Source organism: Lissotriton vulgaris, chromosome 7, assembly GCF_964263255.1.
Source record: "Lissotriton vulgaris chromosome 7, aLisVul1.2, whole genome shotgun sequence".
Lineage (NCBI taxonomy): Eukaryota > Metazoa > Chordata > Amphibia > Caudata > Salamandridae > Lissotriton > Lissotriton vulgaris.
Window position 1 is genome coordinate 1,008,436,054 of NC_141695.1, and position 26,332 is coordinate 1,008,462,385.

The 26,332-nt window shown below is 44.3% G+C and overlaps 1 protein-coding gene across 1 annotated transcript in view; it reads left to right on the forward strand.

The window, feature by feature from the left end:
• The window catches only part of DOCK2 (dedicator of cytokinesis 2), a 2,333,210-nt gene that overhangs the window by 2,244,400 nt on the left and 62,478 nt on the right, over nt 1–26,332 (forward strand). Inside the window, exon 43 of the mRNA XM_086931425.1 lies at nt 1,354–1,438. Coding sequence (XP_086787551.1) covers nt 1,354–1,438 — 85 coding nt within the window. The remainder of the gene's footprint in view (nt 1–1,353; nt 1,439–26,332) is intronic.

Genomic DNA, 26,332 nt, shown 5'->3' on the forward strand with positions numbered 1-26,332 from the left:
TTTTATTTCGCACACCATGTCACCTTGGTTTAAACCCAGTCACGTGCAAGGGTGAAGACTGATTTGTATATGACTCGGTCTACTGAGGGGGCTTGATGCGCAAAAAATGATGGCTTGGATTCCGGCGCAAGTGATTGCTAGTGGATGAGATTAGTATACGCATTGCATCCATAATCCTGTTATTGTAGCAGTAGATGCCCTAAGCATGATTGGTATGCCCAGCCATAGGTCCCATGCTCATTCTACCTTTGGAATCAAGCTAAACCTGGCTGATTAGCCTTTTTAGGGCAACACCAGTCCTAGGCTGCTTGTAATCTGGTTCAGAGAGCCTGGCTTAGTAGTTTGGGCTGTTTTTTGAACTGCCAGGCCAGGCCCTCACTTAACTGAAACAGACGTGCATTATCACAGAGCCGCAAAAAATATATTTTTAATTTGACCCCATGGGAGTTCTCACCGGTTCACCCCACAAGGCCCAGGCCCTTATTCCGTATTATTTTTAATTTTTCACAGCATGCAACTGAGGACCTGAGTCATAAAATGTCAGCCGCAATATTTTCTTTAGATTGTCGCCAATCAAGTTTGTGTGCTTTGAGCTTGCGGAACAGCGGTTCTACACGATAATATCGCGAAGGTGCTGCATCGCTGTATATAAATACATTTTTAACCTTAATTTCTCAAAAAATACTAAACAAATTTACACCAATTCGCAAACAGCAGGTTTTCTGGCTCAAGATCTGTCTTTTTTTTCAAATTTGGAATAATTTCATTCAGGATTTTTTGCAGCATCATATGCAATTTTCAAATGGAAAATTGCATGAGGAAAACATGCTTGGGAGCCACCCCCCGAATCAGTCCCCACCCACCTTTATCAGTCCCTACTTTACAAATCACCCCAAAACTTCCCAGGAAGTCTTTTACATTTTTTGTAGAAAGTTTGCTTGATGCCAAAGTTATTAGCAAACCGAAAAATCAATGTCCTGTGGGAACCAGGTACCCGTCGACCGTCACTGTGTAACATGTATATGTTACACGGTTACTATAAAGGTGAACATGCAGTTTTCAAACGTTCATTGTATATGTATGTATGTATCCTCTATTTGTATAATTCGAACCTTGCAGAAAGGCAGCTGAACACTGCACAGTATCAAAGGTAAAGATACCATCTAAGGGGATTTGAGGGGTAGCTGTTTATGCTATGTTAAATGACTGAATGGTTGATTGTTTCTTTCTCAGCGGCGATAACTTTTGTTGCCAGTCTGATTCTGCACAATATTCACACAAAAGTCTCTCGATTGGTTGTATATTTAGTATTGTAAGTCGGTATTTAAAATCAACATTCTTTACATCTTTCAGCTTCTACAAGTCAAATTATGTGCACAGGTTTCAGTACTCAAGACCGGTCAGGAAGGGGTCCATAGATCCTGAAAACGAATTTGCTGTAAGAATCTATTTAATTTTATATACACTATATATTAATTTTGTATGTACATTGGTTACTAATGAAATGTAATTAGGAATATACAATTCTAACTAATATCAATTGTTTGTAATAACTTACTTTGTTTAAGATGCGTGAGTAAAATGCAGAATGTATTGCTTGGCATCCCTAACTTATGGCAAACAGCTTGCAGGCTACTCATAGTACAGCATCCTGCGACATGCACGCAGGCTGTAGCTTTGTGTTTTTCTCGGGGTAATTAGATATGTTAGATTTTAAATGTGACTGATCATTGGCTTTTGAAAATGAACTTTAGAACAAAATAAGTGCACATAAAGGAAAAGCTGATATTTGAGAAACAAAACCATCGTGTTTTCTGAAAATGACGAACGAACTAATAATATTTAGGAACAATAGCGTATTTTCAGAAACATACAAGTGTATAGGGCCTATTCTTCGTTTACAGAAAATAAAAGCTAGAATTTGGGAGAAACAGTGCATATTCAGAATATGATTAGGAAGGAACTGTGTGTTTCTGCTTAAGCAAAAATGTTCCGACACTTGGGGCCATATGAATCAAAATCCTCATTTTCGATTCCCAAATAGCGATGTTTTGAGAATCGCTATTTGAGAATCGCAAAACGGGATGTATTGGAAAATTCACAAATATTTTGCGATATCTTGGTATTCCTTAATTGCAATTAGAAAATTGCGAAATCGCAATTAAGGAATACCTTCTCATTCATTCCTATGGACCAGGAGGCCCATAGGAATGAATTGGAAGTCATTCTCAATTTGCGATTCGCAATTATAGAATCGCAAATTGAGAATAATTTCAAGGGTGCAAGGGTGTCATAAGGAAACACTGATGTGCCCCTGAAATGAGCATGTGTGCGCATATGGCGCTCATACATGGCCTAAGGGCATGTATGTGTGCCGCATGGCACTTTGAAAAATGCCAAAAAGTGAATTTTTCAAACAAATCGCAAATTACCACCAACTTGAAGTTGGTGGTAATTTTCAATTTCTTAAGGAGAAATCGCACAACTTGGGTGCTTGTTACATAGCTTGTAAGAAATCGCAATTTGCGATTCTTTAAATGCTTACAAAAGATTGAGAATCAGTAAATTAGCGATTCCTTAATAATGCGATGCGAAAATGTCTCGTACATCGCGTTTAGCGACTTTTTACTCGCAAATGCTGTTTTTTTTTTATTGCAGCATTTGCGAAAACATTTTTTTCATACATATGCCCCTAAAGCACTGAAATGCAGGAAGTACAATGTTTAAAAGAATTTGCAATCCTGATTCCAAAAACCTACTGAAAAGATATACTACCTTTTTGTAACTGGATTCCAAAATAGCACACAGAAGTACATTCAATAGCTTATTCGTACTGGCACAAAGCAATTTCTAATCACGTCAGTCTGTTTTAGTATTTCTGCCTACTGTTTGCGCTTTAAGCTTCTACCATACACAATGAGAGTTCCTATCCAAGCACTTATAATTAACAGTGCTAAATTTGAGCCGGTGGTTGCCGGTAGGGGCACAGCACTCATTTTTTAAGACAGCACTTATTTTTTCTCATTGGAAACTTCTCTGGAGCGTGAGTGGAAAAAGGACATGAAGGGGAAAGAAGGAGGAAGAGTAAGATGGAAACAATGTCACAAAGGGAGAAAGCAAGAACCTGTAAGAGAGAGATAAAGGGGAAGTGGGTGTCTGGTAGTGTATTAAAGAGGCATGAGATGGATTGAAAGCTGCACGGTCTTGTTATTCTGCATGTTGTCAAATGTAAATGTAAATGTCAAGGTATTTGTAGAGCGCACTGTCACCAAGCGGTTTCCTGGCGCTATTACTCATACCGCTGAGGAACCCATCCTGGCTTTCCCTGTGAAGTGTCCACTCCTGGGCACCCCCAGGGTGAAGCCAGGCATCCTAGCGCTGTTGGGGCCGGTGTGGAGGTTAAGCAAGCTATTGCCCAGAGTTGCAGCGTGGGGCCCATGATTAGAATAGGCACCGAGGCGAGAATTGTCAGGTCCGAGGAAATTAAGCCCAAGACCCGCCGGGAATTGAACCCTGGTCCCGGGCCAGAGCTCTGCATCAGGGTCTGCCGCTCTAACCATTGAGCCACACTCCTCCACAATTTAATGTTGACATTTAATAGCACCTGCCGTAGTCTTCTGAGCAGAACTTTGATCACCAGCACTCTGTATTTTACAAACCAAGTCATTTTAACTGATAACAATCCCGCATTCATGTAATAATTTTGCAGTAATTGCATGAAGATTGTTTCATTCTTTACATTACTACTATATATATGTTCAATTGTTTTAATCAGCGCTCCTGCTTTGAGAGGTAGCATACTGTGATATGTCCCTTTTTTCAATCTTCAAGTTACCCATTCTCATACCTTCTCATTGTGCGGTTCCTTAGATGTCAAGCAAGTCTGCATATGCCATTCATATATTGCTGGTGCTGTAAATGTTGTCCAACCTTGTAAATACAGGCTGATGTATTGTCTCTTCCGCAGTGCATAACCAATAATGCATACTTTTTTTAGGTCCAATCACATTTTTGAGATACCTTTTGCATTGTTGAAAGATGTGAATCTTACAAGGCTTTTAGTAACCAGAAGTCCTTCCAACCCTCAAACCTTGGCTGCAAACACACATTTTCCTCATATTTCTGTGAGGTAAAGTTCAGGAAACTGTAGGTATTCACAAGTTGTACGTATCAAAAAGCAGTGGGTTTTTGGCCTGTGCGCAGCAACCACCCAGGGAAATCTAATAAACCCAGACACTTCCATAAACTAGACATGAGGGGGTTTACACAGTTATGTGAATTGTGTGTTTCAGGAGCCTTTTTATACCAATAGACCCTTGCAAACCTCATACCTTGACTAAAGAAGCACACATTTTTCTCATATTTATGTGAGTAAATTATCTGGAAACTGGGGGATTCATAAATGTCCTGCCACCTAATGTTCCCATATGTCTCCTAAAAAAAACAATACCTTTCTTGTGTGGATAGGATGCCCTTGTCACGCCCCTTTCTAATAGCGAAAGGCTTACGATACAGGTGGACATTTGCTACAGTGACCATGTTGCCCAGGCAGCCTGGAGAATTGGTAGTGTCCAATGTAAGAACAGAAGGGACTTCTTCCACACCTGTTGTGGCGGGACTAGCTGTGAGTACATCAGAAATGCAGGCTATTTTACTCTGGAAATAGTCCCCAAGGGGTTACAGAGAAGTTGGTTGGTGCTGTGAGAAGTGTTTTGGTTAAAGTTAGTAAGATAAATAATGGTTTTACGCTGTGGGATAAAATAATGTACAATTAATCTAAATTGAACTAATTTACCTAGTGCTTGGAATCTAGAATAAATTACATGGACCTGGCCCTCTGGGACATAGGCTGGCCATCCTGATGAAAAGAAGTTAATCCTGTTACAAAATGGGTATGAGAGAAAACATATATGTAGTACATTCTTCCTTCGTCCATATGAATGTGATTTAGGGGTTGTCAGTGATTCCTGATTTGTCCTTTGAGACTCTCTGCCTTCATGATACATCAGTGGCAAAGGCAATGTCAATAGCAGAAGATAAACAGTGCCCTGATGAACACTGTTTACTTTCTGCAGCTCCTATTTTGACCAGGGACATTAAACCTTTAGCTCAGTAAAACACATAAATGCAGTAGTCCAATGTGCATACCTTGACTAAATTAAAACAATGTATTGCAATTTAAACACATTATTGTTATTATTCATTATGGTAAAAAAACACATAGGATGATGTCTTTGAATATAAACTTAACCTCTATGCTTTTCAAAGGTGATAATGCCTCACAAGTGATCTTAGTGAAAGTGTACTAACTATAAGGAGTAGGTTAAGTAAATAACAATGTTCACATTGCTCTACATGAATAGATGCCTATGGACCAAACCAGTTGACAGGTAATTTAACTGGTACATTTTGTTCTTGGTGTACTAGAAGGAACCAGTAAAACATGACAGTTTGTGGTATATATATTTTGGGTTCTGCAAGAAATTGGGTCGTTAGTTGATTGGGGTGTAAGCCCTGGTCAAGCTGCATCCGAAATTATTGTCAGGGTAAGGCACAAGCAAAGCCCAAATTAACCTGTGCCCATACCCTTGGTAGCTTGGCACAGAGCAGTCAGACTGAGGCCATTTGTAAAGTATTTGTGCAACATTTCAAACAGAAAAACAGTGAAAACACACCGCAGAGGGTACCCACAACAGATTTAGAAATATAGAGTAACAATTACAAAATAAAACAAGTCAAAATGACATAAATCCGATTAGCAGTAACGGAGATATTTAATTTTAAAGTTTGTAGTACAAATAGTGGCAAAAAGCATAAAGCGCCAATTGTGGACATCTGGTCGCAAGTTCAAGCCAATTAAGCTGAAGCGTAGGCCAACTACAGGGTCTTAGAAGGCGATTTTTATGGTGGTGAGACAGCCACCGGCAGCCCATCGGTGGTGGTCTCACCTAGGTTTCCCACCGCCATATTACAATGGTGGGTAGTGTGATGGCAGTTGGAAACACCGACCGCCATGCATCCGGCAGGCTCCTTGAGCCCGCTGGTGCGACGGAGGGCCTCGCAATCCCTGCAGTGGTGGTGGTGCCTACCAGGCACCGCCATAGGGATTGCGATGCCCCTTTCTGCCAATCTTTTCATAGTGGTTAACCCGCCATGAAAAGGCATGCGTAAAGGGAATTTAGGGGCCTGTAGAAGGCCCCCTACCCCTCTGCTGAGGGCCCTGGGGGGCACCAATGGTGCCCACTACATGTCTCTGCACCATGTGGCAGGCACCGCATGGTGCCTGCCAGATAGTGCAAGGATATGTTTTGTATTGTGGCTTGTACTGCTGCCAGCAGCACCGCCACAATACAAATGATAGGCATTGCGACCACCGTGGTGGCAGTCGCATCATAGTGCCTCTTACGGGACCACCGCCAGCTAGTCGGGGATGTCCCAATTTCCGATAGGGGGCCGCCATCGTAATCAGCCTCTTAGTTCGGCCTTCTGGACATAGTGTCTTGAATCCTGGTTGCGGAGTGATGGATGGATAGATGTTGAAGATGCTGCGTGCAGCCGAAGTGGAGTGTCGAGTCCGAGATGCAGTGAGGATGCAATGCGAAGTACAGCATCGGAGATGGGGTTGCAATGTGGATTCTGTTGTTGTGATCAAGGCTGCCATTGATGAGAGATGCAAGAACCTGTTTGTGGACTCATCAAGCCACTGGGGCAATGCGTTGGTTTTAAGACCTGTGGTGGGCGATGTGCTTCTTTGCGAAGGGTTAAATCCACGCAGCAGCTGCAATGCTGTGATTCTGCTCCTGGATGCGCAGCCCAGCCAAGGAGATACGTTGGTTCAGCTCTGGATGTGTTGCTCAGCAGAGAAGATGCGTCGGTTCCGCTGGCATGCACCTATGCCCAATTCCAACAGTCCCGGACTGGGTTGCACTACTTGTCAGGATAGACTCATAGATGGCAGAGTCCAGGTGCAGGTGTAAGGTGTTTGGAAGCCTGATATGTCCCTGAGACTTCAGATCAGGAGGCCAGCCAACTAGCACTAGGAGTTACATTGGGTTCTCGGTTCAATATTTGCAGGTTCTCACCCAGGTAAGAGGGCATCAACAAGCAGGCCAGCACAGCAGTAGTCCACCAGAGCGCAGTCGAGCAGAGTGACAGCCCTTCAGCAGTTCAGCATTGCTTCTTCCCAGCAGATTATCCTCAGGTCCAGAAGTGTACTGAATTGGTGGTGTTTGAGGTCCTTCTTGTATACACTGTTGTGCCATTGAAGTGGGGAGATGTTTCTAGATGCATGCCTTTGAAGTGCACAGATGCCCCCTACCTTCCCTGGCTCCAGACTAATTACAAGGGGTATGCAACCCTTGGTGTGGGGGCAGGACACAGCCAATTCAGGTGTAAGTGAAGTTGGATCCAGCTCCTCCCTCCCATCCTGCCAGTGATGGTACACTCAATCACATCTAAGCTGTCTAGGAATACACAAAGCCCAGCTGCCAACTCAACCCGGTATTGTGACCAGAGACAAGCTTCAGGCACCAAATGGTTAAGGCAAGATAATGGCAACCTTCTAAAAGGGGCATTTTCTTAATTGTAACTTAAATTTGGCTTCACCATAAGTTAGGATTTATAATTAAGATTCTAGAGACACCAAATTTAAACCAGTTATATCTTCTGATTTGGAAACTACAGTTATAAAATGTAATAAGAGTTTTTCAATACTATGACTTTTCAAACTTAAAGTACATATCCTGTTTTTTTAATACATTTTACCCTGCCCTCTGGGCTGTCCAGGACCTATCCTGGGAGTGACATATGAATTAGAAAGGAGGGTTTGGGCCAGGCAGAAGGTTTATTTTACTAGGTCAAAATGGCAGTTTAAATTGCACAAAAATACTGCAGTGGCAGGCCTGAGATTTATTTAAAGGCCACATCACCTGCTCCAGAGCATATACCAGCCCACCGACCAGCCCCATCCCGAACACACCGCGGACACCACCTCAACAAAACCACACATTACCTGTGCCCCTCCCAACACGCGCTCACTATGCAAGAGTTCCACTGAATTACGGGACCTCATCACCGCCCTCGCACCAGACATTATCTTCCTCAGGGAGACCTGGCTCAACCCCACATCCACCCCAGACATTGCCACAGCGATCCCAGACAGATATAAAATCACTCAGTAGGACTACATCAACAAGCCAGGAGGAGAAACAGCCATTATCTACAAAGAGAAAATACAGTGCACTACCACAACCGACAACACCTCCCCCCGCAAGGAGCATCCCAACTTCAAGCTCATCACGGATGACAAGACAGCCAACAAAGGCTCCCTCACATACCTACCACCAGGACCATGCTCCATCTTCTGCTACACCTTTGTAGAATTCATTGCGCCCCTAGCCTTAGACTACAAGGACTACATCCTCCTCAATGATTTCATTTTCTGTATTGATGACCCCAACAAAATTGCCACCACACACCTTCCCAGCAATGTAAGCAGCCTCAGTTTGACCCACGATCCTACACACACCGCAGGACAGATGCTGGATCCCATTTTCACCTCCAGCAACTACATCCAATAAAGCTAAGTCATGAACCGATCATTCCATCATCCACCTCAGCATCTCCAGCCACCGCACCACCACCGCCAGGGTGACCACTGCCCCCTACCAGAGGTGAAACAAAATCTCAGAGACAAGCTGGATGGGCGGCCTCAACACCTCCAACCCCGCTACTGCCACCAACCTCAAAATGGGAGTGAAGAGCTTCAATGTCTGGATCACCAATTGTTCAGACAACATCATCCCCATCAAGAACATCATCCAGAGAAAATCCTCCCAAAAGGCCTGCTGGCACACCCAAGTACTCAGAATGGTGAAACAAAATAGTAAACAGCTGGAGAGGAGACGGCATGCCAGAAAGACACCTCCAACAGGGTAGCCTTAAAGACCTTCTTCCACCTCTACTAATGCCTGTTGAGGGCAACAAAGAAGACACCACTAGCCACATGCATTGAAACCAGCGCCAACAACACCAGGGTACATTTCAACATTGTTAAGGAATTCTCCAACCCAGCCGCCAGCGAAAACAACCTTGCAAATGTCTTCTACTACAAGATCACAACCATATACTGAAACTTTGAACCCCAACTACACCTACAGACTTCTTCGACAGATACACCACAACCGTAGCTGAACTCAACTTCCACAGATGCATGAAAAGCAGCACCGACTGGATGAAGAATAACTGCCTGCAGCTGAGCACAGACAAGACAGAAGTACTGATCTTTGGTAACATTAATAACACATGGAATGGCTCCTGGTGACTATGAGACCTAGGACCCACACCCACTCTCCCTGATGATGCCAGAAACCTTGGAATTATCATTGACAACAAGCTCATCATGAAATTACAGCATCTCCTCTGCCTGCTTCCTCACTCTGTATATGCTATGTAAGATCTTCAAGTGGCTACCCCTACACACGAGACGCACCCAGACACAGTCCCTCATTACCAGCAGACTGGACTACAGCAACACTCTCTATGTAGGAATAGCAGCATACTTCTTACAGAGACTTCAGACCATACAGAACGCTGCAGCCAGACTCATCCTCTGCCTTCTCCGACAAACCCTTATCACACCCCACCTCATGCAACTCCAGTGACTCCCCGTACAGAAGAGATGCCAATTCAAGCTGCTGACCCACACAAAAACAATTGATGGCAGAATGCAGAACAATGTCATACATTCACCCCAGTACAGAGATCTGGGCCTAAATCCATTGTTTTTTTGCTCACCATGCCATTCCAGTTTAAACCCAGTCATATGCAAATCAGTCTTGATCCTGTGCCCAAAGTGGGTTAGGTATGCCCAGGTGTGTGTCCCTTGCTCACTGTGCCACTGGATTCAAGCTAGCCTGGCTGATGAAGGGTAATATCCAGAAACCGGTCCCAGGATGCTTGGTTCAGGTCCAGGGAGGACTTGGCTTGGCAGTTCGGTCTGAACTGTTCCCATGAGGCACAGGGTCAAGACTGATTTGCATATGGATGGGTCTAAACAGGGGTGGCATGGAGAGCAAAAGAACAATTAACTTAACCCAGATCTCTTGACTGGGGGGTGAATGTATGATTTATTCAGCATTCGGTCCATCATTTGTTTGCGAACCACTTTTCACCCTAAGTCGGATGGGGTTGCCCAGATGTGGGTCCCTTGCTCACTGTGCCACTGGATTCTAGCTACCCAGAAACCGGTCCCAGGATGCTTGGTTCCGGTCCAGGGAAGTCTTGGCTTCATGAAATGAAAGTAGGTGTGCCTACCAGAAAAGACTGGGAGAAAATTTACATGAAAATGGTGCAGCGTGGTGCCTCAAGCAATTTTTCTGTGTCGAGCTGCGTCATTTACAAAATGCAGAGAAGCACCATACAAACAAGAATCCAGCACATCCCTGTACGCACCCCTGTGCTAGCGGTAAAAAAACTGCCTATCACTAATGCAGGCACCCTTGCACGATGGTGAAAGGGTGCCTGCGTTGCAAGGATGATTGTGTTTGTGCAGGAAGGAACACAATCATTAATGGTGTTTTTCAGCACACATAGACAGAGCGAAAAACAAGGAGAAATAAAAGTATTCCTCCTTGTTGTGCCACAGTAACGCCTCCTTTTGAAAGGCGTTAGTTTTTGGCACAGTGTCAGATTTACTGATCCTTGTAAATCTGAAGCAGTGTCAAAAAGCCATGGGTGTTGCTGGGAACACCCACAGCAACACCCATTGCATGCCCCTTTGCCTCAGAAAACTGTCAGGCTGAAGTCCATATTTACAAGGCTGTGTTAAGCCACGCAAAATGGCTTAGTGCAACCTGGTAAATATGAGCTAGCATAGAGCAGCACCAGAGCGGCAAAAAAGTGCCACCACAGTGCCACTAGGGGCTTGTAAATATGCCTCTAGAAGTGTAATTATGTATTGATTTTTGAGCTCCTAACTGTATATTTCTGCAGATCCTGCATTTGTATAGCCTCCTAGTTTGCGTCTCATAGAATTGATGCTTCGAAGGTTTAAGACTCTAAGGTTCCAGTTGTGAGTTAGACAAATATATGTGTGAGATACTGGGTGGCCTGATTTCTATTTCTAGTTGGTATTGCCACACGTATATTTACCTGGTAAGAGTTTATCCCCGTGGATTGGTCACTAACTGTTCAGGCCTGATTATGCATGTTGGAATTTCATATGGAATTCTCAGTTGTGGATTATAATGCTTTTCCTTCCTGCAGTGAGGAAGCTGTAAATATTACAGAAGGAGAGGTGGGAGGACAGGGATGAAGACAGGAGCAGTGATCAGCGAAGGTAGTGGGCTGGTAGGGTGGATCATTGTATGTTCACATGCTAAGGGAGGGGATTGGGTGGAGACAGGGGCTCTCGGTGGGCTGTTTTTGCAGCCCGAGCCCTTAAGTGATTTTACTGTCTATATTTTTGGGCTATTAAAATCAAGCCGCGTGTTCTCATACCACTTATTATTCTCTGGTGAGGTATTCGACCTAGGAATACTCCCTGTTCATCTCGTGATTGGCATCCTAGTGTGTACTGATGTCTTACTAACTCTTTTTTGCTAGCCTTACTAGGGGATTCAGTGAATATATTTAAATTTCAGTCTGTGTTTCTCTATAAGATTTTTCAAGTTGTATTAAAGCATACACACCAGTAGTGATGACTTTTCTTTTACATGATATTCAAGGAGATGAGTCACTTTTTTACCTCATCAATTAACTGTGTTGGAACCGCAATACCTAACAGAAAAACAGGTTGAACGTTTGAACTGGACTTTTGAGAAAGGAGAATAATTCAGTGTAAAGTGAATACTTGCTCTCAAGAAATAAAGCTATTCTTCAGAAAGGATAATAATCCTATATTATTTATAATGAGAAGTGTTTCACCAATATTAGACCTCTTTTCTAACATTAGAAGTCTAGACATCCCAGTTAACAATTGTCGTATTACTCGGTCATCACAGCTTCCTCTGGCTTGACACACAACTTACCTCATTAGTGCATGCAATTTGTTGGATGTCCCATTTTATATAATGATGAGAGCTATTCAAGTTAAAATGTTTATGGTTCAATTTTACAGCATTGTATTTTGATAATACTAATATATGTCTTCCCTTGCCCTGGCAAATAAAAATCTAATTCAATTTCGCTAGTCTCAAATATTGACTCATGTGAAAAAGCTCAATTTCCAGTTGTAAACGATCCTCTTAACCTGTACACTGCCAGTCCTCATCTCACCACACATATTGTTTATCAAAATCAATGAGCAAGAAAGTTTTGTGTGTTTTTGGCACTTATTGAACAAAAGAATTACAATTTATTTTAAAACACAAACCAAAACAGGAAAGAATTACATAGATGATGATCAGATAGGGAGTAGACCAGTTTTGTTTTGTGTATGCTTTTACAATTGGGACAGAGAGTAGAGGACATGTCAAGTATGGCCAATTTCTGCTTTCAATCCTGCTTTAATTTCACTTTTTGGTGATGAGCAATTATTTACCTTTTTTAAAATAAATATGTACACCACCTTTAGATGGCATACATTTTACTTGTTACCACTTTTGCTGAATGTTATATGTCTTTACAAAAAATGATGAACAAACCAATTCACTGCTCTAGCTTTATCAAAGTATCTTCCTTCTTAGGAATTGGATTAATTAATGTTGTGGCAGATCATCCACTTCTTTCCCCAGCATTAATAATAATTCAGTTTTTTAAAGATACCCTGATATCACATGAACAGCCATGTTTGGAGGAGGTGGATTGGCAACTTCAGCTCTTAATATCAATTGAAAAAGCTCATTTAGGTGTATTGCTGGGAGACAGGACATTGTCTGCATTGACACTAAAATCATGAATGAATTGGTTTATTTTAGAAGCTGTCATTTCATTCACAGTGAAGGAAAGTACATCAGGTATGCTCAGGTCCAGACCATGTTATGTTATGTTATACAAACTTCTATAGCGCTCAGCTGCCCCAGCGAAGGGGCGTCCCGGCGCTTCTAGCAGCACATAAACAACAGACAGAAGGAGCTCAGCAAGACAGCAACCAATAAACTCTGTTTAGGGGAAAAAGATGGGTCTTAATTGCCTTCCTAAAGGCCAGCAGGTCTTCCAGTTCTCGTATATGTGGAGGTAGAGAATTCCACAATTTTGCTGCCGCAAAGCGGAAGGACCGTCCTACCGCTCTACAGCGATTGACCCGAGGCACGGTCACCAGATGTTGTTCTGCTGAGCACAATGCACGAGTAGGTACATAAGGGGTAGGAGATTACAGAGTAACTTAGGTGTTGCGAGTTTTAGAATCTTGAAGGAGAGACATAGTGTTTTAAATTTAATTCACTGGGCCATAGGGAGCCAGTGCAGCCTCCGGATGGTGTCAGTGATGGAACAGAACCTTGGGAGGCCAACCAAGGCACTTGCAGCCGCATTTTGGATGCGCTGCATCTGCATAATTTCAGCTTGATTGGCACCTAGAAGCAAAGAGCTCGCATAGTCCAATCTAGATAGAACAGTGGACTGTGAACTATAAGCTGTCTAGTGGGTGCATCAAAGAACTTCAAAATGGGTTTCAGACCCCGAAGGATGCCAAAACATGTGGCTGCTACTTTTTGTGTGGGGACAAAAGCTAAGAGAAGAGTCCAGCCACACCCCTAGATTCTTGACTTCACTCTTAGGCTCCGGGTCTGTACCCAAGGCCTCAGGCCACCAGTGATTGCCCCATAAGTCCGTCTTCTTGCCTACCAACAGAATTTCAGTCTTGTTTGCATTTAATTGCAAACAATTAGATGTCATCCAGTCAGCCACGGCTGAAAGGCCACTTTTAAACCTGGAGACAGTAGTATTTGCACTCTCCGTCAGTGCCACCGCTAGCTGCGTGTCATCCGCATATGAGACTATGGTGAGGTCCCATTGCTTGGCTACCGCAGCCAGCGACAGAACATAGGGGTTGAACAACGTGGGGCTTAATGCGGAGCCCTGGGGGACCCCTTACTCAATCTTGTGCGCCTTAGATGTGAACGGCGGCGTGGAGACACAAAAGGTCCTCTCCATCAAGAAAGATCTAAACCATTTAGAAGCAAGGTCCCTGATTCCTACCTCCTCGAGCCGGCACAGCAGAATCTCATAAGATCCAGCAGGATAAGTGCCGCAGTTTGACCACGGTCAAGAGTGGTTCTGAGAAATTCTGTCATGGCCAGAAGAGCGGTCTCCGTGCTGAAGCCTGTGCGGAAGCCGTGTTGTGTTGCATCTAGAATGTTATTAGAACGCAGATAGTTGGTAAGTGTGGTAGAAACGTGGGCTTCCGCGACCTTTGCTGCCCAGGGGTGAAGAGAAATCAGCCTATAATTTTCTGGTTTCATGGGGTCTAAGTTAGATTTCTTGAGGATGGGGGAGACCCCTGCCTGTTTTTACCGGAACCATAGCGGATAAAAAGGAGGCATTGATTAGCTGGAGTATAGGTGTCATACAGAGCGAAGAAGATTCTATGAACTGCGCAGGCTTGAGTGGGTCGGCTGGAGAGCCGAATTTAATTTTCACGACCAGCCTGCTAAGTTCCTCCAAGGAGATCTGGGGGATAACTGTCAGATCATGGGCTGAGTCTGGTCTGATAAGGGGGATGGACAAAGCCTAGTCCTGGGAGGGAAAGATGGATAGATTGCCCTGATTTTATCCATGAAGAAGGAGGCTAGCTCTTCACAGTGGAGCTCTGATGCCGGTGTGGGCGCCAGGGTTTGTTTGGCACTAAGTTCCTTAAGGACTTTAAAGATAGTTTTAGCGGGATTAGAACTAGTTTTAATCTCGCTAGCATAATACTCTGCTCATGTCCTACACACGGCACAGTGATATATTTTTAGTTCGGCCAAGTAGTAGGCTTTTCTCTCCGGATCATAATCTTTCCTCCATCTACGTTCATGTCTCTTACATGCCTTCTTCGATAGAGCCAGAGTATCATTATACCAGGGCCTAGATTCCTGTGTCCGTCCCTTGATCCAGGAAATCGAGATAAGGGCGTTTAATGCGCGGGTGATCCAAGCGCAGAAAGCTTCATAGCCTGACTCAATATTGTCGAGTGGGCCTAAAGGATCAGCTCTTAAAAGTGCATGGAAGTCATCTAAGCGAATCTTGTGCCAAGGTCGTTTAAGTACGGAGCGTTGGATGTCGGTACGGGATGAACTTAATATAGGGATGGTCATTTCGACTAGGAGGTGGTTGGACCATGCTATAGGGATGGGAGTAGGTACTGCTGCCTCCTCGATATTCGAGAAAACGGGGTCTAACAGATGGCCACCTCTATGTGTGGCACTAGCGACTAGTTGATGAAGTTGGAATGCAGCTAGGTCAGCCAGCAGCGTGTCGATGGTCTGGTTAGAGCCCTGATCAAAATGGAGGTTTAAATTGCCAAAAAATGCTGAAGTTGGTCGATTCCACAGCCAGAGTTCCAATTGTCTCAAGAAGAGCTTTTTTAAAACCGGAGGCAGGTCCCGGGGGCCTATAGATCAATAAGCCAGAGAGGGAGAAATGGGGGTTCACTGAAATGTTAAATCGGGCACATTCACTACCCTCCAAACTGACTTTGTTAAAAAGACAGGTATGGCAAGACCTAATGATCACAGCGAAACCTCCTCCCCTGGTCTTTCTGTTCAGCAAAACAATTGCATAATCGGGGGTTCGGGCCAGATTGACCACGGATGACAGGTCATCACTAAGCCATGTCTCAGTCAGAAAAAATATGTCCGGGTCTTCGTCAATAATGAGATCATGTATTTCTGCATGATGTTTTACTAGCGACCTGACATTCAGCTGGAGTATTTTTAAACGCTGCTGAGGGGACTTGGCTGAAGACGCGGGCAGCGGCCTGGGTTTAGGAAGTAAGAACGTGCCGCATGAGCAGGAAATGGGGCCACTCATGGGATGAAGTTGGGAAGGGCACAGGCTAAGTAGGGCCTCTCTAGAATAGGTATAAGCTCCGGAAGAGGTAGGGCCAGCTTTTCTGGCGAGAGGCGACGTACTGGCTCGGACGGGCGTAGACGGGCTTGCCTTTGGCGCGCCCACTGCACGCGTCCGCTGCGTCCGCACATCATGCTGGCCAGAAATAGCTGGCAGGGGGCGTAAAGCAACTAGAGCGAGTGCTTCCTACCTCTCGTCAATGCCCTCCACAACAATCAGCCACAGGGCTGCGGTGGACCGGGGCGCCAGAGTATGCACGCAATCAGGTCAGGTAGGTGTTCAGGGTGATAGTTCTTATTCTTTTAAAATCAGTATTTCCAATAAAAACAGCGTGACCCTCCACCCACTGAACTGGGGACTAAATTACTCAGAGAGCGTAGTTGCGATGTTTCCTCTTGTCAGTGGTTCGAGTACTTCTCAAACAGTCTGTCCGTGTGATCCCTGCACTTTAAATAATGAAATGCGGCGAAAACAACTAGAGTGCCGACCAAAATGGCACGCTCCCGGAAGTGAGTGCTTCCTACCTCTCGTCAATGCCCTCCACAACAATCAGTCACAGGGCTGCGGTGGACCGGGGCGCGAGAGTATGCACGCAATCAGGTCAGGTAGGTGTTCAGGGTGATAGTTCTTATTCTTTTAAAATCAGTATTTCCAATAAAAACAGCGTGACCCTCCACCCACTGAACTGGGGACTAAATTACTCAGAGAGCGTAGTTGCGATATTTCCTCTTGTCAGTAGTTCGAGTACTGCTCAAACATCGGAGTGAGCTGCACAGTGCATGAAACCTCCGAGGCTGTATTTCACAAGCTTCTGAATTACATTTCTCCAGAAATCAGTCAAAGGATGTTTGGGTACTCTGCACACTTCCTTGTGTTGCAAAGCTTCCACCTCCACCCGTGCCCATTTCTCCATATCTCTCCTTAACCTAGGGTCAACTCACTGCCTTGTAAGTTACAACATTCAGTTGTATGGTCAGGACTAGCTTCAGGTCAAGTAGGCTATTGTCTACCCTTCTGAGTTTAGGCAGTTAAAAGCCTCCTAACAGGCATACTTCATGTTTACATGCTATTTCTCTGTCCAGAGTTCTGCCTAAATGATGAGTGCACCCCATAAGCTTCAATCTGGGGACAGCTCCAGACGATGTGGAAAAATCTGCGAATAGTGATGTACACCATGTGCAGAGCCTAAAGTCACCACAGTATATTTTGTCTATTTTCTGGAGTTCCTCGTGGAGATAATTAAACTGGATCAACTTAAGTCTAGTGTTCCTAAACACTCTTGGAGTATATGCTAATATTCTCTCCCATTCTTGATCATCTATCTCAGGTCCAATACTCATCTCCAATCTCACCTTGGGTCTTTCAAGATTTTTTCATGCCATCCAATTGAGTGCTGTATAAAACCATGTTACTAAGTATCTTCCAGTCCCAGTGGTCATGAGGAGTTGAATCACATCATGCTTTGGAGTCTTGTTTATACCTGCAATCCACAGCATTCAAAGGCCCACATCAAGGTCCCATAAGTCAAGAACTGCCTGTGACCCAAACTATATTCATCTATGAATGATTCAAATAGAGTGCCGACCAAAATGGCACGCTCCCGGAAGTGAGTGCTTCCTACCTCTCGTCAATGCCCTCCACAACAATCAGTCACAGGGCTGCGGTGGACCGGGGCGCGAGAGTATGCACGCAATCAGGTCAGGTAGGTGTTCAGGGTGATAGTTCTTATTCTTTTAAAATCAGTATTTCCAATAAAAACAGCGTGACCCTCCACCCACTGAACTGGGGACTAAATTACTCAGAGAGCGTAGTTGCGATATTTCCTCTTGTCAGTAGTTCGAGTACTGCTCAAACATCGGAGTGAGCTGCACAGTGCATGAAACCTCCGAGGCTGTATTTCACAAGCTTCTGAATTACATTTCTCCAGAAATCAGTCAAAGGATGTTTGGGTACTCTGCACACTTCCTTGTGTTGCAAAGCTTCCACCTCCACCCGTGCCCATTTCTCCATATCTCTCCTTAACCTAGGGTCAACTCACTGCCTTGTAAGTTACAACATTCAGTTGTATGGTCAGGACTAGCTTCAGGTCAAGTAGGCTATTGTCTACCCTTCTGAGTTTAGGCAGTTAAAAGCCTCCTAACAGGCATACTTCATGTTTACATGCTATTTCTCTGTCCAGAGTTCTGCCTAAATGATGAGTGCACCCCATAAGCTTCAATCTGGGGACAGCTCCAGACGATGTGGAAAAATCTGCGAATAGTGATGTACACCATGTGCAGAGCCTAAAGTCACCACAGTATATTTTGTCTATTTTCTGGAGTTCCTCGTGGAGATAATTAAACTGGATCAACTTAAGTCTAGTGTTCCTAAACACTCTTGGAGTATATGCTAATATTCTCTCCCATTCTTGATCATCTATCTCAGGTCCAATACTCATCTCCAATCTCACCTTGGGTCTTTCAAGATTTTTTCATGCCATCCAATTGAGTGCTGTATAAAACCATGTTACTAAGTATCTTCCAGTCCCAGTGGTCATGAGGAGTTGAATCACATCATGCTTTGGAGTCTTGTTTATACCTGCAATCCACAGCATTCAAAGGCCCACATCAAGGTCCCATAAGTCAAGAACTGCCTGTGACCCAAACTATATTCATCTATGAATGATTCAAATAGGGTATAATCGACCCACTTGAATAACAATCTCTGTCTGTAAGTATTACCACTTCCATCCACATAGAAAGTTGACATTCTGTAAATAAGGTAGATAATTCTCTGTATAGGATCCCAATCAGGGGCAAGACTGCACCATAAAAGGGTCATTAGAAGTCTTTTTTACACAACATTTCAAATAAATGGAAATTAGTGTTTGGTACCCCTGTGTTTCAGTCTGCGTAATAGAAGTGTCTGGTCCCATCGGTTACATTCTTTACCCATCAGTCCTGTATCTCCTTCACTCTGGCCATCGCAGCAAAAGTTCTATTGCAATGGTGAAAAAGAGGGCAAAAAAATGTTCAATACTGTTGAGTGATATAGCCTATCTTCACTCTAGCCGCAGGGGTAAGTGTATAACAATTTAATCTAGATAACTGATCTTGCCCCACAAGCCCATCAGACACATGGCAGCCTGGAGGTGGCACCACTGGATGGTATGAAATGCCTACTTGAGGCCAACCAAAATCACTATTGTTACGGGCTTCATGTCAGCATTAATCTCATTCAACACCCTGTACAACCTCTGAATATTACAAGACGTGTTGCGTGTAGGTATAAATCCATTCTGGTCTGTATCAAAGCAGATGGATATCACCATAACCTGGCAGCCAGAACCCTGCTAATTATTTTAAAATCTATGTATGCCTGCCAGCCTGGTAAAAGCGGAAATCTCCCTCGCCCCTCCAATGCAGCAGTGTACAATTTACCCAAGCATCGTATCAGGAGGGCGGAGTGTGCATGATAAAATTCAGCTGATAGCACATCTAGTCCTGGTGTTTTATCACTAGCCAGTTCCCTAATATCCACCCATATCTCATAATCAGAAATGGGACATCCCAAGCTCTTTCTCTCTTCTGAGCCTAATTAACAATGTGGGGTCCTATCCATTAAGGCCTCAATTTCTTCTGCAGCCACCTCTCTAGCTTGGACATACGTGCTACAATAGTACATGAAGAATGGTTCATTAATCTGACGTGGAGAGTGCACTAGCTGGCCATTAGGGGGTCAGAATTTCTGAAATTGGGGATCCTCTGCACTTTATGCAGACTAGCCATGCCAGGTGCCTCCCTGTTTTACCTTCTCCTTCATGTACTCTAGCCATGTATTCCTTATAGTTTTGACAGCACAATTTCTCAATTGTTTGGCCTTTGCATTCTCTGCACTCAGTAATGTCAGTCCAGGTTCTGGGTCACCTCAGGTTCCAATTAGTTGATGGATTTACCAAGGAAAGATAATTTAGAATCAAATGTTCTCTTAATTGTTATGTTCTGTTATAAATGTATACAGTGCACGATTACCAATGGTGTCTTGGCGCTAGCAAACCTAGAAGCAGGCAAAGGGGCGAATCTGTAAGTGGTGGCTCCCACCGTAAATCTTCTATCGCCCCAGTGGGATTTAAATACTCTCTGTGAAAGAATCACATTTGCTCCTTGTGATCTAAGACATCTGTTTGGGGAGTACCATTGCAATGAACGTCTCAGGAACTGAGGGCCGTCCTGTGGAGTGCCTTGTATGTAATACACAGCGTTTTAAACTTGATCCATTTTTGTATTGGCAGCCAATGCAGCCTTTGAAGATGGGAGCCCACAGACTGAAATTTGGGAATCCCTACCAGAAGTCTAGCGGCCGCGTTTTGGTTCATTTGGAGCCTTTGAAGTTGTTTTGTTGGTATGCCGAGATATAGCCCGTTACAGTAATCTAGTCTGGAAAGGACTAGGGATGTGACTACCGTTATCCTGCTTTCTGGGGGAATCCGAGGTAGGATTTCCTTAATGGCTTTTAGCATGAAGAAGCTGGAGTATGACACTGATTTAACTTGAGCTTCAAAGTCAAGTCTCTGATCTATAATCACACCCAGGTTTTTCACTTTGAGAACCAGGATAGGAGCTGATCCCAAATCATTTGGCCACCAAATCTGTGACCATGAAGGGGTGAATTTACCAAATAGAATCACCTCCGTTGTCCGAGAATTTATTTTAAAACAGTGCACGCTCATCCAGGAGCTAACTGCTGTCATGCAGTTCCTAAACCTGTTTACTGGTGGTGATGTATTTTTGGTAATGGTTACCACAATTTGGGTATCATCTGCTTATGATGTTAATGTCATCCCACAGGATCTGATAAGGGAGGCCAGTTCCAAGACATAAACATTAAAAAAGAGTGGGACTTAAGGAAGAACCAGGGAAGCGTGAAGGACAAAGAGGTCAGATTCCCCAAGGCCACCGATTGTATCCTATCCTCAAGAAAGGAAGAGAACAATGTCAATGCCTTTCCGGAGATGTTAATTCCAACAGTTTTCCAACACAATGTCCCTGCACCACCATTTTGAACACCTCCCATTCTCAGAGTAGTCTGGAGGAAGTATCTTGATTATTTAGGGTATCAGGCTGAGGTTTCCAACTAGGCACTGGTGATAGGGGCCTTCAGATCTGCATGGAAACCATATGTGGGTTACAGCCCGTTAGGGTTTTTGCCCAAGTACTCCAAACCTATTATAAATTGACATAAATACCCACAACATAATATTTTATCCAATATCACACGAATGTAGTATAAATTAGAATAAAATGAGTAATATCTTTCATGACAGTGCTGCAGCCTTCATATACCAACTAATTCCCAATCATCTATTTACTAAAACCTTTTGCTACTTTAAGGGGTCCACAGAGAGCAAGAACTTGCAGCGCTGACATGGCGGAGTCCAAATTCACATCACTAACACAGTTCGACACTACACGTGATAATATTGATCCACCAGTCATCTGGTCCAATTCTACTGACAATGAAGTAAAGAACACTTCTTGATCTTGGTTAGGTGCATAAATACAATCCAGGAGTATCTCTTTTAAATCTAGCGTTCCAGACTCCAAAAGTGACCCTCCTTATCTACTGGAGTGTGTGTTGCAGAAAAGGGAACCCCTGATCTGATCCAGATAAGGGTCCCTCTAGCAATTGAGCAGTACCCAGTGGCAAACACATGGCCCCTCCATCTATATTGCAAGAGAGTGACTGTAATTTTGGTGAGATGCATTTCATAGATAAATGCAATCTATGCTCTTCCTCCTCAGGTATGCAGTAACCTCAGAAACCTCAGAAAGTGTAAGCGGTTCCTTAATGCCATTTTGTGTCTATTATGAGATTAGCAGAGGGCTTTTCTAGAAGTCTACCTCCAATGGTTTGTATTGTCTTCCCTAAGTATATGTCTATCTCTGTTTCAAAAAACCCTGGGGCATATTATCAACAGGCAGCGATAATTATCTCTAAGAGCGCTTAGTGCGATTTTAAATATCGCTGGCTATAGCTGGATTACAGTTAGCGCGTTATCATCAACACTTAACTCCAAAGCAATAAAAAATCCAGCAATAGCGGCAAAATGCCTGAATATTGCTGGAAATCCAGCGATAAAAAAGCAGAGATAGGGAAATTGTTGATAATAAGCCATGGTGGACTTATCCTGACAATCCTCCTCCCATTGACAAGATGACTAAGTCAGGTTTCAATCAGGCGTTCAAATACCAGCATGAATCACGGTCAGCGCTACTTTTCTTATTGCTATGCGGGTCCGGGGCCGGATTGATAATAGAGGGAAGTTTTGTTAGCGACAGTTTCCATGTTATTTCAGTGAGGAACGCCTACTTTGCATATCATTAGCGATAAATATCGCTGACATGCAAAGCTTCAGGATAAACCGCAGCTATCGCAAGGATACTAGCGCTAACGCATGTTAGCGAGTCCTTGGTGATATTGCGATAGGAAAATCGCCACTTTCCCAGCGATATGTTCCTTGATAGTATGCCCTCAGTCTTCACATACAATAAGGCTACTTCTGAGAGCTCTTGACAAAACTTAGAATATTGGAAACAAAACCCAGCTCCCAGAGGAGAGCAGTAACAGCTATCCATCCGACCTGGTTTACTTTAGTTGGCATAGTTAACCCTTTAGCCTATGATACATAATCAAATCCATCTGGAGGTGATGTGCCAAGAATGTACAACTTCCTATGTGTCCGGACCCATGTTCTCTCTACCCATGGAGTAAATCCAGACTTTATTTTGTATCTAACACATGTAGGTGTTCCATCTCCCACTTCTGGAGCCTCCACTGCTTGAGCATCCCCAGGCCATATGTAGTAACCATATGAACACACTGTTCCATTCGAATACACCCGCCCCACCTACCTTCTAAACTCCTCACGGCTCCCTGGGCATTGGATCCAGTCCCATTCTAACTTTAATTACAGCCTCCAATTCTGAATCAGAGGTCCACCGATCTGACGTTCTATTACTTTCCACATCTGAATTTCCTTGGTGTCAAATTGCTAATGCAGTCATTTTATCTTTCTTCGTCTGTGATCTGGGAGGTCTCTAGCACTCTGGGAGAGATGCATGATTTGCGCCTTCTGACCTGTCTCAATGTTTGTATGATTCAAGCTAATCTCACACTTCCGATGGATCAGTAAAAAAAAGGGGTATACCACCAATCATTACTTTTAATTTTGCAGGGAATTTTGTTCTCTCATTGCGTGCTCTTTTAACTTCAAAGATGGAGGCCCTCGTATATTGAGCAGCAGGATTATAGTAAGGGAACATCAATACTGTATTACTGTTCTCGATCTTGAAGGGAACACAAGGCATATTCACAAGAAGGTGGCAAAGTGTGTTGTTAAGCCAAAATGTCTAACAACATTCTCCGTCACTTTAGAAACACAGGGCTGGACCATATTTACTAGAACATGGTTCAGCCCTGCGTTTCCCCCTGCACTGGTCCTAAATTGAGCTGCCTAGCGCCAACGTAGGCACCCTTGCACCATAGTCAGTGCTTAATTTGTAAAATATGAAGTGCAGGTGCTCAAATGTTTGTTGGCGACCACACCTACTTTTCTCCAGCTCCACCCATTTTCGCCACTGGCTCCGCCCACTTTATTAGCTCCCCACATCCTCAACTGGCACTGCTAAAAGTCAGATGTAATATGAGGTACAAACACCTGTAAGTAACAATTCAGGGAAAGGGTGGAAACACTAACAGGACTATTGCACCGACGAGAGGGTAAAATAAAAACTTGTGGGCACTAGAGGAAGTAGTGATGCCGAGGCATATACATGTATTAAGTAGAAGGGCGGGGGCTGCTGTAGTAAATACATAATATTACACTAAGAGACATCGGGTGAAGTACAACAAACGGGAAATAAGGACATGCTAAAAAACTGTGGACCAACAGCACCATTGAAACGTACCAGAACATTAAGCATACTGTCTCGAGAGTGCAGTAACCATTACTTCCCCGTCCCAAGTTTCACAGCAGACCTGTCCCTCCCCACCCAGACAAATGAGTAGCTTACTAATGCGTTAATGATCGCCAAATTGCTGCTCTCCATGTACAATGTGGCCGGTGTCTCCCTCCAACCCCCACCCCCAGCACACACTGTGTCCCGGGACTGTCATCTAAAAACTATTGTACTTCATTGTACTCTGCTAAAGAGGGCTGAGCGGGTTCTGACACAGCTGCGGCTTGCCCCCGTGCAGCATAATGGAATGCAGATAGCCAGGAATGAGGTGCATCGGCAGAGCTATCATTTGGACTTAATACAGGAATATCCAGGGCAAGACACCAGGAAGACACGGTTAAGGCGACTAGGCAGAGCGCTGCACGTGCAATTTATGCACTATGAGAGTTATAGAGCACATGGTAGAAAGTTTGTTTTCATGAGTCTTTGTATTGGACTTTTGAGCATGTAGTTGTATGGTTTTGCATGGGGCACAATTTTAGGTATGCTGTGTATGTTTTTGATTCAGTTGGCAGCATAGAGTTCTTTGCACAGTAAAAAATGATTTTGCATGGAGCACATTAGGTTTTCACTAATCACGAGTTTGTCATTTTATTCATTTTTAACTTTAGCGAAGGTCTGTAAGTGATTACGTTTGGGATTGCACATTATCCACGGGGTGATTTAGGGCCTAATTGCGCATTAGCAGAAACACAGGTTATCTGGGTACTGATATGCTTTTTTTTTTATACATTACAGTTATTTCTGAATTTAGTAATGGAATAAACCGAGGGCCTCTGGGGCAGGGTGGAGGTGCATTGGTGGGTCTAAGCTTGGACACTAAAATAACGCGGCAGAGCAGACAAGAAGTGGGGGGGACAGGCAGCTCTGTGTGTAGTTTCCTGATTAGATAAGGGTGCCTGGGGGCAAAAATTGAGGTGCATTGGAGCAAATTGGTCGCCAGTGGCAATTTAACGGTGACCGTGAAAGGAGCCTGTGAGCACTGTGTGTGCGGCCAGCAGTGCGTTAGAGGGGGTGGGGAAGAGGGTCGTTGTAAAGGTGCATTATTACCCACGCTGAGTGTAGTCTCCAGTGCGCTGGTAGGAAGGATCCCTGTGATCGGTGATTGGTAGAGCTGTGTATGGATAGAAACCTCAGCACTCACCATCAGTAGTTGCCCTCGATGGCCTCCATCATCCAGCGTGAAGCTGATTCTCATACCACTGCCGCAGAGTAGGGAAGCAGCACCCTCGGGATGTTAAGCCTGGAGGCCCAACAGTGCCAGGAAGAGCAGCGGGAGCAGTAACATTGGAAACCAGCGATGTGGAGTGCTGCGTGGCGGGCCATACTGCTCTCAGTGACGGAGACACACAGAGAGAGCCCAGGAGCCCCTCAGCCACCCAGAGAAGCAGCCAACTGTTCAGCCTCAAACCCACGATCTTCGGAGCCCTCACCCCTGTGCAGCCGAGTCTTGAAAAGGCACAGGAAACTGGATATAGAAGGTGCTGCACCTTGCACTTGCCCCGCTTCTTACAGTGGTTGCTCCCGGGGCTTGCAAGGGCAGTCCGGTGGCACCATGGCAGACAGGGTTCAGGATTAGAGGTGCAGGCCGGGGGCCACGGTATAATTTATTTTCAAATGTTCCCTCTAGAAATAAAAATGCCCGCCTATTTCCGCTATCGGATTGACGTCAGGATCACTGTAGGGGCAGGAAGCAGAAGCGGAGAGGCGGGCGGGCAGGCGGAAGTTAGAGAATGGGGGGAGGTGCCTTTTCCAGAAGGCTGACCTGCTCCGGGGGCTGCGCAGCTTTTCAAGCAGTAGGGAAAAGGGACGTGATTAGAGCCAGCAGCCAGGGAGAACAATGTATATTCCATTATTAGCCTTAGGCAGGAGCATTGATATGCACTGCTCAGCTGTGTGCTCCCGGGCAGTCCCAGTGGCGGAATGTGCCTCATAATAAAGCATGCGCCGATGCCGCATCCAAATTGAATTTTTTTACGCCGTTTTCCCGTGTGAACATAAAGAGGTCAAAATGGAGTGTAGACCCGGCCCTAAGAAATAAGTGCCGGTGCTTAGCACCGGAAAGCTCCGGCACAAATTAAGCCCTGACCATAGTGCAAGGGTGCCTGTGTTGAGGGGAAGATTGTTCATGTGCACATAAACAATCTTTAATACCGTTTTGTAACTTCTATATGTGCTGCTTAATGCAGCACACATGGAAGTTGCAAAACAGGCATTTATTAAAATGATTGTTTATATGCAAGAAGGGGGACCTTCCTGCATATAAACAATCGTTGGCATTGTGGAAACAGCAAAAACGAGGAGAAAGAAATAATTTCTCCTATTTTCGCTTGTATGGGACCAGC